Here is a 12,142-nt window from a genome sequence, read left to right on the forward strand (position 1 = left end):
GAAGATGTATAGATTCCCAGACAATCTTATAGACCCTGCTCAAGCAACGCTTCTGTGCTATGTCCTGGATGGGAGGGAAGGAACCGCCAATGATCTTTTCGGCCATCCTCACCACTCTCTGCACCTCCTTCCTATCTGAAGCAGTGATGCTTCCAAACCAGGCTGTGATGCTGTATGACAGGAGAAGGAAGATGTGTTTTTCTCATGCAATGCAGAAAATGCAGGCACTGCTGTGTCTGCTTCACCAGTGTCTCACTGTTGAGTGACCAAGCCAGCCTACTTGTTAGCTGCACACCCAGGAATTTGATGCTGGTAACCATCTCCACAGGTGAATCATTAATGCACAGAGAAGTGTGGCTGTGCCTGCTTTTTCTCAAATCAACAATGATCTCTTTGGTTTTTCCAGTATTTAAAACTAGGCTGTAATAAACAGAAGTCATCTAATTAAGCTGATTAGAAGAACACTTAGAATATCTTTGTTTAAAAAATCTTCATATAACACATACAGGTAGTTGTCATTTAGCAATCACAATTGGAATTGGCAACTTGTTTAGTGTTCATTTGCATAAACAAGTCAGTCACTAAACAGGACTATATATCTTGTAGAATCTGCCATCACAAAATGTAATGGCTACTACCTTGGATGGCTTTAAAGAAAATTGGCTCAATTCATAGAGAACAGCTCTGTCAAGACAACTGGTCTTTTAACTATTCTCTATAGATATTCTTGGGTCAGGTTAAATAGTTATTTCAGCAGGTTAAATCTTCTGCAAGAAATATAGGAACACAACTTGCAATTAAGTAGCAAAAATGTGCTGAATTCAGACCCTCACTTTTAATGTAAGGAAGTTGTTTATTTTGTATTTTAATACCAATATAGTTAATACATATCCCCCAAAATAATGCATGAAATCTAACATTTCCTGCTTTTCATAATTCTTTGAAAATAACAATACATATATGAGGAAGTTATATATACAAAAGCATATCATTTGGTAAACAAGCATTACAAAATGAGAAATAAAACATCATAAACTATTGTAGGCAATCCAATTTTTTAAATAGCAGAAAAAGAATACATTTTTAAGCCATTGTATAATTAATGAAGAATGGGTGCCCTTCCAACCTTGGGGTATTATATTTTGCAATCATAAAAGCACACAGTATCTATTTCCATTGTCCTTCTGTTTCCAAGCCACTGGTATAGAATTGAAAAGAACATAGGGATCCCCAAAAACAATGACCCTTCTGGAACAAAAGTAATACATGAAACAACTTCTATGTAAAAGGGAGCCACTGTAATAGAAGAGCACATCATATGATCCAATGTTGTATTTTGAGCACATCTCCAAACATTAGATGAATCTATTGAATTCTTCCTTGCAACGACATAAAATAATAATTAACTGTAACATAGAAATGTGACACACAGATGTCAACATTTCTTCTGTTCATGTTCATAGCTGGGTGTTACCTGATCCCATGTCCTCCCATATTTTTGCATATGTAATTCTATTATTAGTTATTATTGCTTTATTATTGTGTAAAGAACATTCTGGAGGATTTCTGGCTAACAGCCCATTTCTAAAGGACAAGCGATGTCTTAATCTAAATTTGCAATTTTAGCAAATAATATTTATGTTGCAATTCTTAAATAACAACCAGAAAATTGTCTCCTAATTCTATTAAGTGATCTACAGTACTGTATACATTCCATATTGTGCCATTGCATGCCATGCTTGTCTGGCAATTCATATCAAAGGAGGGAGAATTCCTTATTTGGCAGAACTCCAAACATTTTTATATTTACATTTGATGCCTTGCCAAGTATTAGTTGGTTGCAGAAGATATGTTGAGGAAAGAGTTATAAGGGACTCTATATGTCTTTCAGGTGATTTCACAAATATTTATCATCTTGAATATAAACTATTACCTGTTATGAAAAGGTTATCCAGCTAAAAGGCAGCACTGACTGACCTTGGCTAATCTCAAAAAAGGCTAAGTGAGTTCAGATTTGTATTGGATGAGAGATAACCAGCAAACTGTATGGCTGAAGACTAAGAAATCAAAAGAATCTCAGAAGCAATGGAGAACTACTATGTCGTTGCAAAGAAAATCATAGATAAAAGATTGTCTATGAAGTTATCAAGGGGAGAGCTTACATTTTTAATCCCCCTCTGGGGGTGTTCAAATGATCACTTTGACAGCAATAAAAAATGGATTCTCCATGTGTTTCCACAGGGTGCTTCAGCAAATTGGTGGAATCACCGGCACTTTCAGCACCATGCAAAGCCAAATATCTTTAAGAAAGACCCAGATGTGAACATGCTGCATCTCTTTGTCTTGGGAGACACCCAGCCTGTGGAGGTAAGATGAAAGGATGTCAATTCAAGCACTTCAGGTCCAAAGAAAATTCCAAAGGTAATAGAGACCCAGGAAAATTTATTTGTTTGTTTGTTTGTTTGTTTGTTTATGAGACTTATATACCGCTTTAAGTGCAAGCACTCTCTAAGCGGTGTACACCAGTAAGCAATGTATATATATATTTACATTGCCTCCAACAATCTGGGTCCTCATTTTACCTACCCCGGAAGGATGGAAGGCTGAGTCAACTTTGAGCCGGTGAGATTTGAACCACTGACCTGCTGAACACAGTCAGCTAAAGTGGCCTGCAGTACTGCACTCTTGAGGCAAATACTTCTATTAGCCAGTATCTAATATCAATATTGGTATGAAGTCCTCTTATTCCTTATCCCTTGGTCTATCTGCATCACTCTGATGGGAGAGGTTATTTTTTATCAATTCCCTTTGCTGGCAGATCTCATAGCCATGATGCAATGCATCATTCTTTTTCAGAATCATATTACTAGGACTACTAGCTGAATAGAGAACTGATTTAGAGAACTGACTACCTCAATAGGCATAGTGAAGTGATTGATTCAAGTGTTAGATTAGAAAAGCAGGTGGGAAAGACCTGCAAAAAAACTGAAAAAATGGGGGGGAACCAGGATTTTTTCCATTTTTTTCTAAACGGCTTTTCACAGTTTTCACAGTTTTTTTCCAGGCCTTCCCATCTTTAGTCCAATATTGTATATCACCAACTAGCTGCTTTTCACTTTGTGCTAAGGACAATCTGTGACAGAGATTGTAGCAAAACTAGCATGTATTCATTTGTTTACTTGTTTTCTATTACAGTTTGTTTTACTTTTTTAAAGTAAAATTGCTTCCCAAATTCTATAGAAAAATAGTGTCATTTCTGCAAACACTGACAATCTTTACACTTTGAGTAATATATTTAGAAAGAAGCACTGAAGTTTGTCACATGGATATATTCCACTTCATTTATAAAGATTAATATATAGTACCATGTTGCCCCATATCTATTACTAAACTATGTTTAAAATAAAAACTTGGCAGGATGATATCTCCATAACCATCTTTCCTGGATCAAAAGTGTACTTTGGGATGGTTTGATAATAATGACATGGCATAGTAGAATTCAGAGATGCAAAATTTTTTCTGCTGCTTCTTGGAAACCCAAATTCCATTATCCATTGCCTGGTGCAAAATATATAGCCTAAAATTAAAGAGTTCAGAGTCCAGAAATTCCAAATCCCAAACTAAAACCTGTTCATATTCTTTCCCCAATCTGGTTTCCCACTAAGAATCAAACTGAAAATCAAAGAACCTTGTCCATTTACTGCAATATACCAGAAGACCCAGTTAGATCTACCTTCTGATTATACTTTTTCTAAGAAAATTCCCTTTCCAGATTCATCTAGAGATAATTTATAAAATCTAGATGAGTTTTACCTTGTATAGATCAATGCTGCAAATATTCTTGCTTTTGACATCAGCAAGGAAAAGTAACAACATCATGTGGTGTTATAGAATGGCGTATTTCCTAGGGACAATGTTAGAAGAACGTGCCCCTGTGATAGGCAGTGTCCTTGAGGGACACTTTGCTCTTCTCCAGAACAAAAATGCTAGGAAAAACAAAGAGCTTCCTATCATAACTGATTCCAGTTAGAAACCTGAGCCATGGTTGCTACAGCAACTTCAAAAGTGCAATATATTCAGTGCTTATTATGCAAATGCTGAAATACAATCTAAAATATTTTTATATTGTAACTAGGTTACAATATTCCACAAAATATTCCACATTCCACAAAATGTGATATTGATGTAATGAACTGAACCCCAAAGGGCAATAAGAACAAATTGGTGAACTAGTTAGCCAACCTTGCTTAATTGTTTCCCAGGCAATCTTTCTTCCTCTCATTCCCCAATATCACCCACCATCCCATTACACTCAGGATTCATTTGTTGTCTATTTTTTCATAATGTTTTTTTTAATTCCTTCTTCAAAATTATCTGTTTGCTTCGCTGGGATGCTTCAATAAAAATGCTTTGATCAAATCATCCATTAAAGCAGGTTCATAAAGTAGCTTGGCATTTTGATTTATTTGGAGTGGGGCAGCCATGCTTCTGCTTTGATAGCTTCACTTTGCCATTTGCTGAGAAGTGAAGCAGCCAGCTGAGACAGATCAGCCCCTTCTCAAAGCTTCATGAGGTGGAGTTCATGACCTACGAGGTGTGGCTTTGAGTGTCAAGACCAATGAGGTCAACTCCAGGTCAAAGAAAAGCCCCAAGAAAGGTCATTCCTGCTTTGCTCATATCTGATAATAATGTGTTAGCCTTGTTTTCTTATAATGGAAAAAACTAATTCCTGATATACGAGAATGCCCAATCTGTGGTGAAGAAACACAGATGTAGTGATTTAGTTTCTCTGAATATGAATATTTCCTTCTCTCGGTGTGGTCAGCGAACCCATTCTTCTTTCCTATTTGTCCCTTTGCTTTGTTATATGGAACAGTTTTACAGATTTAGACATAAATATCAAAATAAAAATGTGACCTTGGTTATATGCAGCTTTTCTCTTCTGTTCTCTAAGAATGCTGTTTATCATTCTTTCAAAAAAGTTAGCTCTCCATTTCAGGATGGTGAAGAACATTTCACCAGCTTGCCTTCTGTCAAATGTTTTGCCACAAGCTATATCAGGGGTCTCCAAACTTGGCAACCTGAAGACTTGTGGACTTCAACTCCCAGTATTCCTCAGCCAGCCATGCTGGCTGAGGAATTCCAGGAGTTGAAGTCCACAAGTCTTCAAGTTGCCAAGTTTGGAGATCCCTGGTCTATATATTCTCTTCAAAACTATTTACTTATAAAGCTTACATGGCAAAGGGCCTGGTTGCTTGAGGGATCACCAGTCTCCCATAACATCTACCCAGTCAGTTCAATCTGGCAGGGTTGGCATGCTCCAGGTTTCTTCAATGAAGCAAATGCCATCTATCAGGACTCCAGATGAGAACCTTCTCTGTAGCAGCACCTATCCTGTGGGCAAGGTTTCTCCCAAGATTCAAATGCCCCCCCCCAACTGGAATTTCTAAAGGCCCTAAAGACCCTAAAGATTCTTTGCCCAGGCCATCCTTTCTGTTTTCCTTTGGGTTTTTTCTTTGCTATTGTTGTCCTTTTCGATTATGCTGTTTTTGGACTACATTTTTAATTGTTTTTAGCTATTGTAAACTACCTAGAGTTACTGGGAGTCAGGCAGCACATAGATGATTATTACATGTAATCCTCACTTAACAATGGTAATTGGGACCAGAATTTCTGTTGCTAAGCAATGCAATTGTAAAAGACATCATGTGACTGTGCCACTTAGTGATGGCAGATCTGTCTGTCCCCAGTTACCATTATTCAGCAAGGACCGTGTTTAAGCAAGTATCTCACATGATTGTGAGTTCTGATTTTATGTTGGCTTCCCCATTGATTTTACTTGTGGGAATCCGGCATGGGATGTTGCCACAGTTAGAAATTCAAGTCAGTTGCTAAGCAACCTGACTGCAGTCATGCGATCGTCAAGTTGCTGTGACAAACAGGACTTTGAGGACCAGTTATAAGTACCACTCATTCAATGCTGTTCCTGAGCCTGTGGTTGCTGAATCTGTATTTGTAAAACTATCTCCTCTGTATTATGATAGCCACTAAACTTCAGTTCTATCAAGCAATACAATGAAAAATATTGAAACCTCTGAAAGTCATCTGAAATAGCACAAAGCTAAATTTCTAGTATTTAGGTTTAGAAATATGAATGTTTTAAGATTACAATCCCTACAATTTAAAATAAGTATTGTCAACAGGTACAAAAATTATGTCTGTATTAAAATTAATATATTTAATCTCCCCAATGTCATTGAACTCTTGTTTTTTTCTGTTGTTCATCTAACAAGTTCAGTGGTACAGTACCAAATGGGGTTTTATTGTCTTGAATAGTCAGCACTGAAAAGCTTTTGTCTCCTCCTTCAGTATGGAAAGAAGAAGCTGAAATACTTCCCTTATAACCATCAACATGAATACTTCTTTTTGGGTAAGTATAGTTCTTTATAGAGAAGGCAGAGCTGATGTTTATTTCCTGCTTATTTTTCTATAAGCTGTCCAAAACACAGTTATTACAATCAATTCACTGATGTTTTCCCCTATATGTTAAAACTGGTTTGTAAGTTAAAAGCCCTATGTCTTTCTAAACTTTCTGGGAAGTGAATATATTTGAAAGTGCCAGAGAATCCCCAGTCCTGGGAATTGGCTAACTTCAAGATTACAAAATGGCCATCATGACAAGCACAAATTGCTGCTAGGCGTGAGCAATGCATCTTGAATTTAAAATGTTTCACAGTCACAATGGAAGAGTGTGTTGTTCTGACCGTAGTCAAATGTTGAAAGATGCCCAACTTTGGAGCACTTCCAGAATAATTGGAACAGCATTGAAACATTTCCTGTAAAGTCAGGAAGCTGTTTCTGATTTGGATGGAGCATTTGGAACTAGAAACAGTATTTTAAGTAAACATTTTAAAATTGAAGCCTTTTGCAAAGTACAGTGAAACACCTAATGAGCACCCTCACAATTCCCTCAGCCACATGACATTTTCCATATTAACTTTATCTTATCCCAGTGTCTTCTTAAATATACATTTGGTGGACACAGGTGAATACATTTCCAGACCATTGCAGGACTGCACCACCTACTATGTTTATTATTTAAGGAGAGCTGAAGTACCTGTGCCATGCTCTCTTGTAAATAGTTGATGCTAGAGATTCATGTTGCTTTCAGCATTTTCATTTCCTTTTTATCAATTAAATGTTTTAAAAATTAAAGAAATGGGCCAGGAGCCATGTGGGCAACAGGGGAGATGTCTCTGGGCACACTGATTCCCAGGGTATCATGTTGGAAACACAAGTCCTGATTATTTTAATAGCTTAAAATATTGGGCTGAACACAAACCCAAAACAGCATTTCTCATCATTTACTATGAGAGAGAAAGAGAGAGAGAGAGGGAGGGAGGGGGGGAGAGAGAGAGAGAGATTCACTTTCACCATTCTATGCTTTGTGTTGCCAACTTCCCATAATGCATTTTGTTTTGTTCACAGTTTTTCCACCTCTCCTTATTCCAGTCTATTTTCAAATGCAAATCTTCACAACAATGTTCAAACACAAGTTCTGGGTGGTAAGTGAAAAATCCTACATGCCCTTTATTGCTTTCATTTCACTGCATGAAATGAAATTTCATCTGAAGAAGATCTCAGCTGAGGGGGTGAAGCAAGGTTTCTATGCTGATTCTTTGGAAAAGAAATAATTGTTGGCCTAGAGATAAAAGACATATAGCATTTGCCATGTATAACATTTTCCTTGTCTCCTAGGACTTGGCATGGGCTTTCAGCTACTATGTACGCTACTTTATCACCTACATCCCATTTTATGGATTACTTGGGTCCTTGCTTCTCCTCACCTTTGTCAGGTAGGGTTATCTACTAAAACATTTAAAAGATATTTTTGGTGGTTTATAACACTCTGAGAAGTTCAAGACCAAATTAGTTGTAGACTCATCGATTTCCATACAAATCTGCCCAATGTTTGTGTGAAAGAAGACAACATTGTGACTGACTGATACAGTGATGCTAATTGGGACAGGGAACACTGTTGCTAAGCAATGGGGTTGTAAAGTTTGACTTCATGTGACCATTCTGACTTATGATGGCAGTTGTAGCAGTCCCAGTTAACATTGTTAGGTGAATCCTGTGTGGCTGCAGCATCTCATGAATATGTGGTTGCCATTTGCAAATCTCCTGCCAGCTTCCTCTTTGACTTTGCTTGTTGGAAGCTGGCAATAAAGATTGTAAATGGCAAGGATGCTGCAATGTTGTAATTATGAGCCAATTGCCAAGCACCTGAATTATGATGGTGTGACTGTGGAGATGCTGCAATGGCAGCAACTATAAGGACCTGTTTTCAGTTCCCTTGTTCAGTGTTGTCATAACTTTGGTTGTTGAATGAGTGGTTGTTCAACGAGGACTACCTATGCTTGTTTCTGCTATAGATAGGTATTATCTGCACTAGCAGCACCTTGGAATTTCCCCTCCTAGGACTTTTCTTGATTTTATCAATTGTTCTAATATTTACTTATTTATCATTGATTGATTGATTTGATTTGTGTGGCTGCTCATCCTATAGCAACTCTAGACAGCCAACAATGTATTAAAACTAGATCCACAATAACATCAAACAGTATTAATATTGAGAATCGCTTTGCAGAGTGAGATGAGTGGCATATAAATTTAATAAATAAATAATCTAGAAAGACAGCGGAGGTAAAAGCCAATCTACAATGAACTCGGGAACCACAACTCCGCTGGCTTCAACTTACCTCTTGGCCTCCAAAACACATTCGTGACTTCAACATTTTCCAGAAGCCTGGAAGAGTTGAATTCAACCATATCTTGACAGGTAAGGTATTCCAAAAGTTAGGTCATAGAGCAGAAAAATCCTGTAAGATGACAATAATCAATGCTGCTGAACAGATGGATGGAAATAGGTTCCCACAAATAATCCTTTCCCACTGTTAATTGGATTCTAAAAACCTGTTTTTCCTTCCAGGACTTGAGTTAGATGTTTCAGGGGAGGGGCTGAGGTTGAACTGAAGGATGATGTAAATATATATTGTAATGTATTGTTCCCTCAGATGATTGCTGTGCTATTATATAGTGTGTATGTATGTGTGTGTCTATATAGCTATATCTATGCTTGACTCTTTTCTTTTCTTTTGATCTTGTGAAGCCACCCAGAGTAATTTTGAAGGCAAATAACATATTAGATGGCAAAGATGGCAAATAACATATTAGAGAACAACTGTATGCCTACAAAATATGGCAAGTTCAAGACTGTTCAGACATGAATTTTGGCCTGTTATTAAATTACTGGACATAAACCTAATCTTTGACCATTTTGTTGTCCATAAGTTCTCTAGATTATAGCTTTCAGGCTCTTGAGCTCAATCCTCTCTCTCTCTTTCTTGCTCTTCAGATTTATGGAAAGCCATTGGTTTGTTTGGGTTACTCAGATGAATCATATTCCAATGGAAATTGACAATGAGAAGCACAGAGACTGGCTCAGCTCCCAGGTAAACGTTGTTTACTGAAATCTCATCCCTATCTAGGAATAAGTGTCACCGAGTCCAAAGGAGTTTCTGAGCAACCATGCTTGGTATACTCTGGTAGAGTATGGAAACGTGTCATACTGACTTTATCTCAGTTTGATGAAACTAAGAAAATGTTCCTCCATGCTCCACACTTCTTGCAAAACAGACCATACTGGGTTAAGGATTTAATTTAGCTAAATCCTTAGTCACCATTTGATATTGAAAATATCCATTTAGTCTGGCATCTTGAGACAAAGGAACAATGGCTGACCTATTTTTCTAAAAACATGAAGCTGACTATAATTCAGATTTACACCAAAGGGCTTGCCACTGCTCTGTTCCAAAGGTTCTTTGAAACATATTATTTCTTAATTTCCTGCCTCTTGCATTACCTCACTATTTTGAAGAATTCAAAAGATTACTATTTTAGTCTGCAATCAGAGTAATCAATTGCAGCATGCGCACAGTACTGGAATGGCAGACTTTACCAAAAAGAATAAACTAATGAATTTGAACTTAATCTCTTTTCAAATTCAGGTTTATTGGGATTCACGATTACTTTTCTTTCACAGTTGGCAGCTACCTGCAATATTGAGCAGTCTTTTTTCAATGACTGGTTCAGTGGACATTTGAACTTTCAAATAGAGCACCAGTAAGTATACAATGTTTGGATCTGAAGGAACGTTGGCAGTGAAAATACATACGCAAGATGTAATTGTCAGCTTGGAGAAATTAGAAGAAAAAAAATATTGGCTAGCAGCAACCACCATAGAATTTCAATACAGTACACACATATTTATTATTATTTAATATTTATTAAATTTATATGGTATGAGCATATGTAATAATTATATATTAATGTAATAATATATATTAATGTAATTAATAATAATTATTAAATGTATATGCCACCCAGAGTCACTTTGCAGAGATGGGTAGCTTAATAAATAAAAAAATGCAATGTACATAAAGCTATTGTACACCATTCCAGTGGTCTGCCATATAAAACATCCAAATATTCCATCTATTTAGAAATGGAAAGGCCAACTGCCCATCAAACAACATGGAGTTTTAAAACCCATCTTTCCAAAGCTTTAAACTATTGCTGTCTTCTGGAAAAAAATTTTAAAATAACTAGATTATGAAATCTTTCCTCTCAGTTTTAGTTTAAAGTACATATACGTAAATAATACAAGTATATAAGATGATCTAGATATATGGAGACAAAGAGAGAGAGAGAGAATGCAAAAGATGTTGGACTTCACCCAAGCTCACCGCAGTGCCTCAAAGTGATGTACTTGTATCTTAGATGCTGAAGTAATACAGTCCATCATATCACTTCTGGATTCAGCTGTCTCATCTGACTGTTGAACTGACTAGGTTCTATTTATTTCCATAAGTGAAAGCTAGTGCATGGCATGTCCTGCAGAACTGCTGCTCCTGAGCTTTCTTCATGCCTTCTTCTTCTGTTTTATTTGAGCTTGTTTCCTACAATGCCACGCCACAACTACCACAAGATAGCACCATTGGTAAAGTCCCTGTGTGCCAAGTATGAAGTTCCTTATGAAGAAAAACCTCTTCTGAGAGCATTTGGAGATATCGTAGGGTAAGAGACTAAATAGGGATTGTCAGTCTATTTATCTTTTGGTGAGTATAGAGATGCCAGCACAAGTTCATAAAGCCAGCCAGCCATCTTTATATGCTTTGTATGCTATCTTTATATGGGTTCTACTTACAGAAATGCAGTTTAGAGTAATGTTTAATCTGTATGTGGATAGCTCTGGGGATGCTCTGTATTTGTTACAAGTGTTTGCTATGAATTCAAGTGGGAGAAAGTGGCTTACACAATCAGACTTCTGTTATACTATTGGAATCTCACCCCTCTCTTCTTACTCTTTAGATCCCTAAAGAAATCTGGAGCGCTGTGGTTGGATGCTTACCTCCATAAATGAAGCTGGATTTCGGTGAAGAGAATGACTTAGCAAAGGGGAGGGCTGGGGAAAGGGGTAATATGTATTCTTCTTGTCTGATTTCAGTCTGTATGAGTACACACATTTGGAAAGAAGTTTCCTGTACTGTATTGTCAAACTGAAGTTGAGGCAGATTGAGGGAACCTATTTCAAATCAGAAGGAATTTCAGATGTGTCAGATACTGAAAAAAAGAAAAGATTCAACACAGGATAGCTCAGAAGGTTGAGACCTTTTAAAGAGAACTGATAAAGGTGTGAAAGAAGGAGCAAGTTGATTTTTGTATCTTCTCCTAAGTCTTGTTGTTATAGTTCCAGCTGTCTCTTATCCCAGGGTTTTCAAACTTCTTCAGGACCTGGAACCTTCAGTTGGAAAAAAACATCAGAACCCAATTAAAATTAAGCAAAGCATAAATACAAATATCCCTCCCCAACGGGGTTGGAGTTTTTGAATGTCAGCCAAACAACTCCATCCCTTTCCACTGTACTATGGAAAATTGCTGCAGACAACCCTGGCTGTGTTTAAGTGGACCTTTTTCTTGCTCTTAGCCTCTCATGAAACCCCAGGGTTCTATAAACACAGTTTGAAAAAAACCTGACAGAGATGGTTGGGTCACATGCAGTCCAGCTATCTATTTGATC

The 12,142-nt window shown here is 37.2% G+C and overlaps 1 protein-coding gene across 3 annotated transcripts in view; it reads left to right on the forward strand.

Annotated features, from left to right (window-relative positions):
- The window catches only part of LOC120312451 (acyl-CoA 6-desaturase-like), a 39,742-nt gene that overhangs the window by 22,188 nt on the left and 5,412 nt on the right, over positions 1–12,142 (forward strand). For all 3 annotated transcript variants that reach the window (XM_039353179.1, XM_039353181.1, XM_039353180.1), the window contains exons 5-12: positions 2,242–2,367; positions 6,370–6,430; positions 7,489–7,565; positions 7,759–7,856; positions 9,419–9,515; positions 10,106–10,185; positions 11,014–11,139; positions 11,434–11,539. In XM_039353179.1, the coding sequence (XP_039209113.1) occupies positions 2,242–2,367; positions 6,370–6,430; positions 7,489–7,565; positions 7,759–7,856; positions 9,419–9,515; positions 10,106–10,185; positions 11,014–11,139; positions 11,434–11,485 (717 nt within the window). In that variant the 3' untranslated portion in view covers positions 11,486–11,539. The remainder of the gene's footprint in view (positions 1–2,241; positions 2,368–6,369; positions 6,431–7,488; positions 7,566–7,758; positions 7,857–9,418; positions 9,516–10,105; positions 10,186–11,013; positions 11,140–11,433; positions 11,540–12,142) is intronic.

This window comes from Crotalus tigris, unplaced genomic scaffold, assembly GCF_016545835.1.
Source record: "Crotalus tigris isolate CLP2741 ecotype Arizona unplaced genomic scaffold, ASM1654583v1 scf7180000018504.2861643, whole genome shotgun sequence".
NCBI classification, from domain to species: Eukaryota; Metazoa; Chordata; class Lepidosauria; order Squamata; family Viperidae; genus Crotalus; species Crotalus tigris.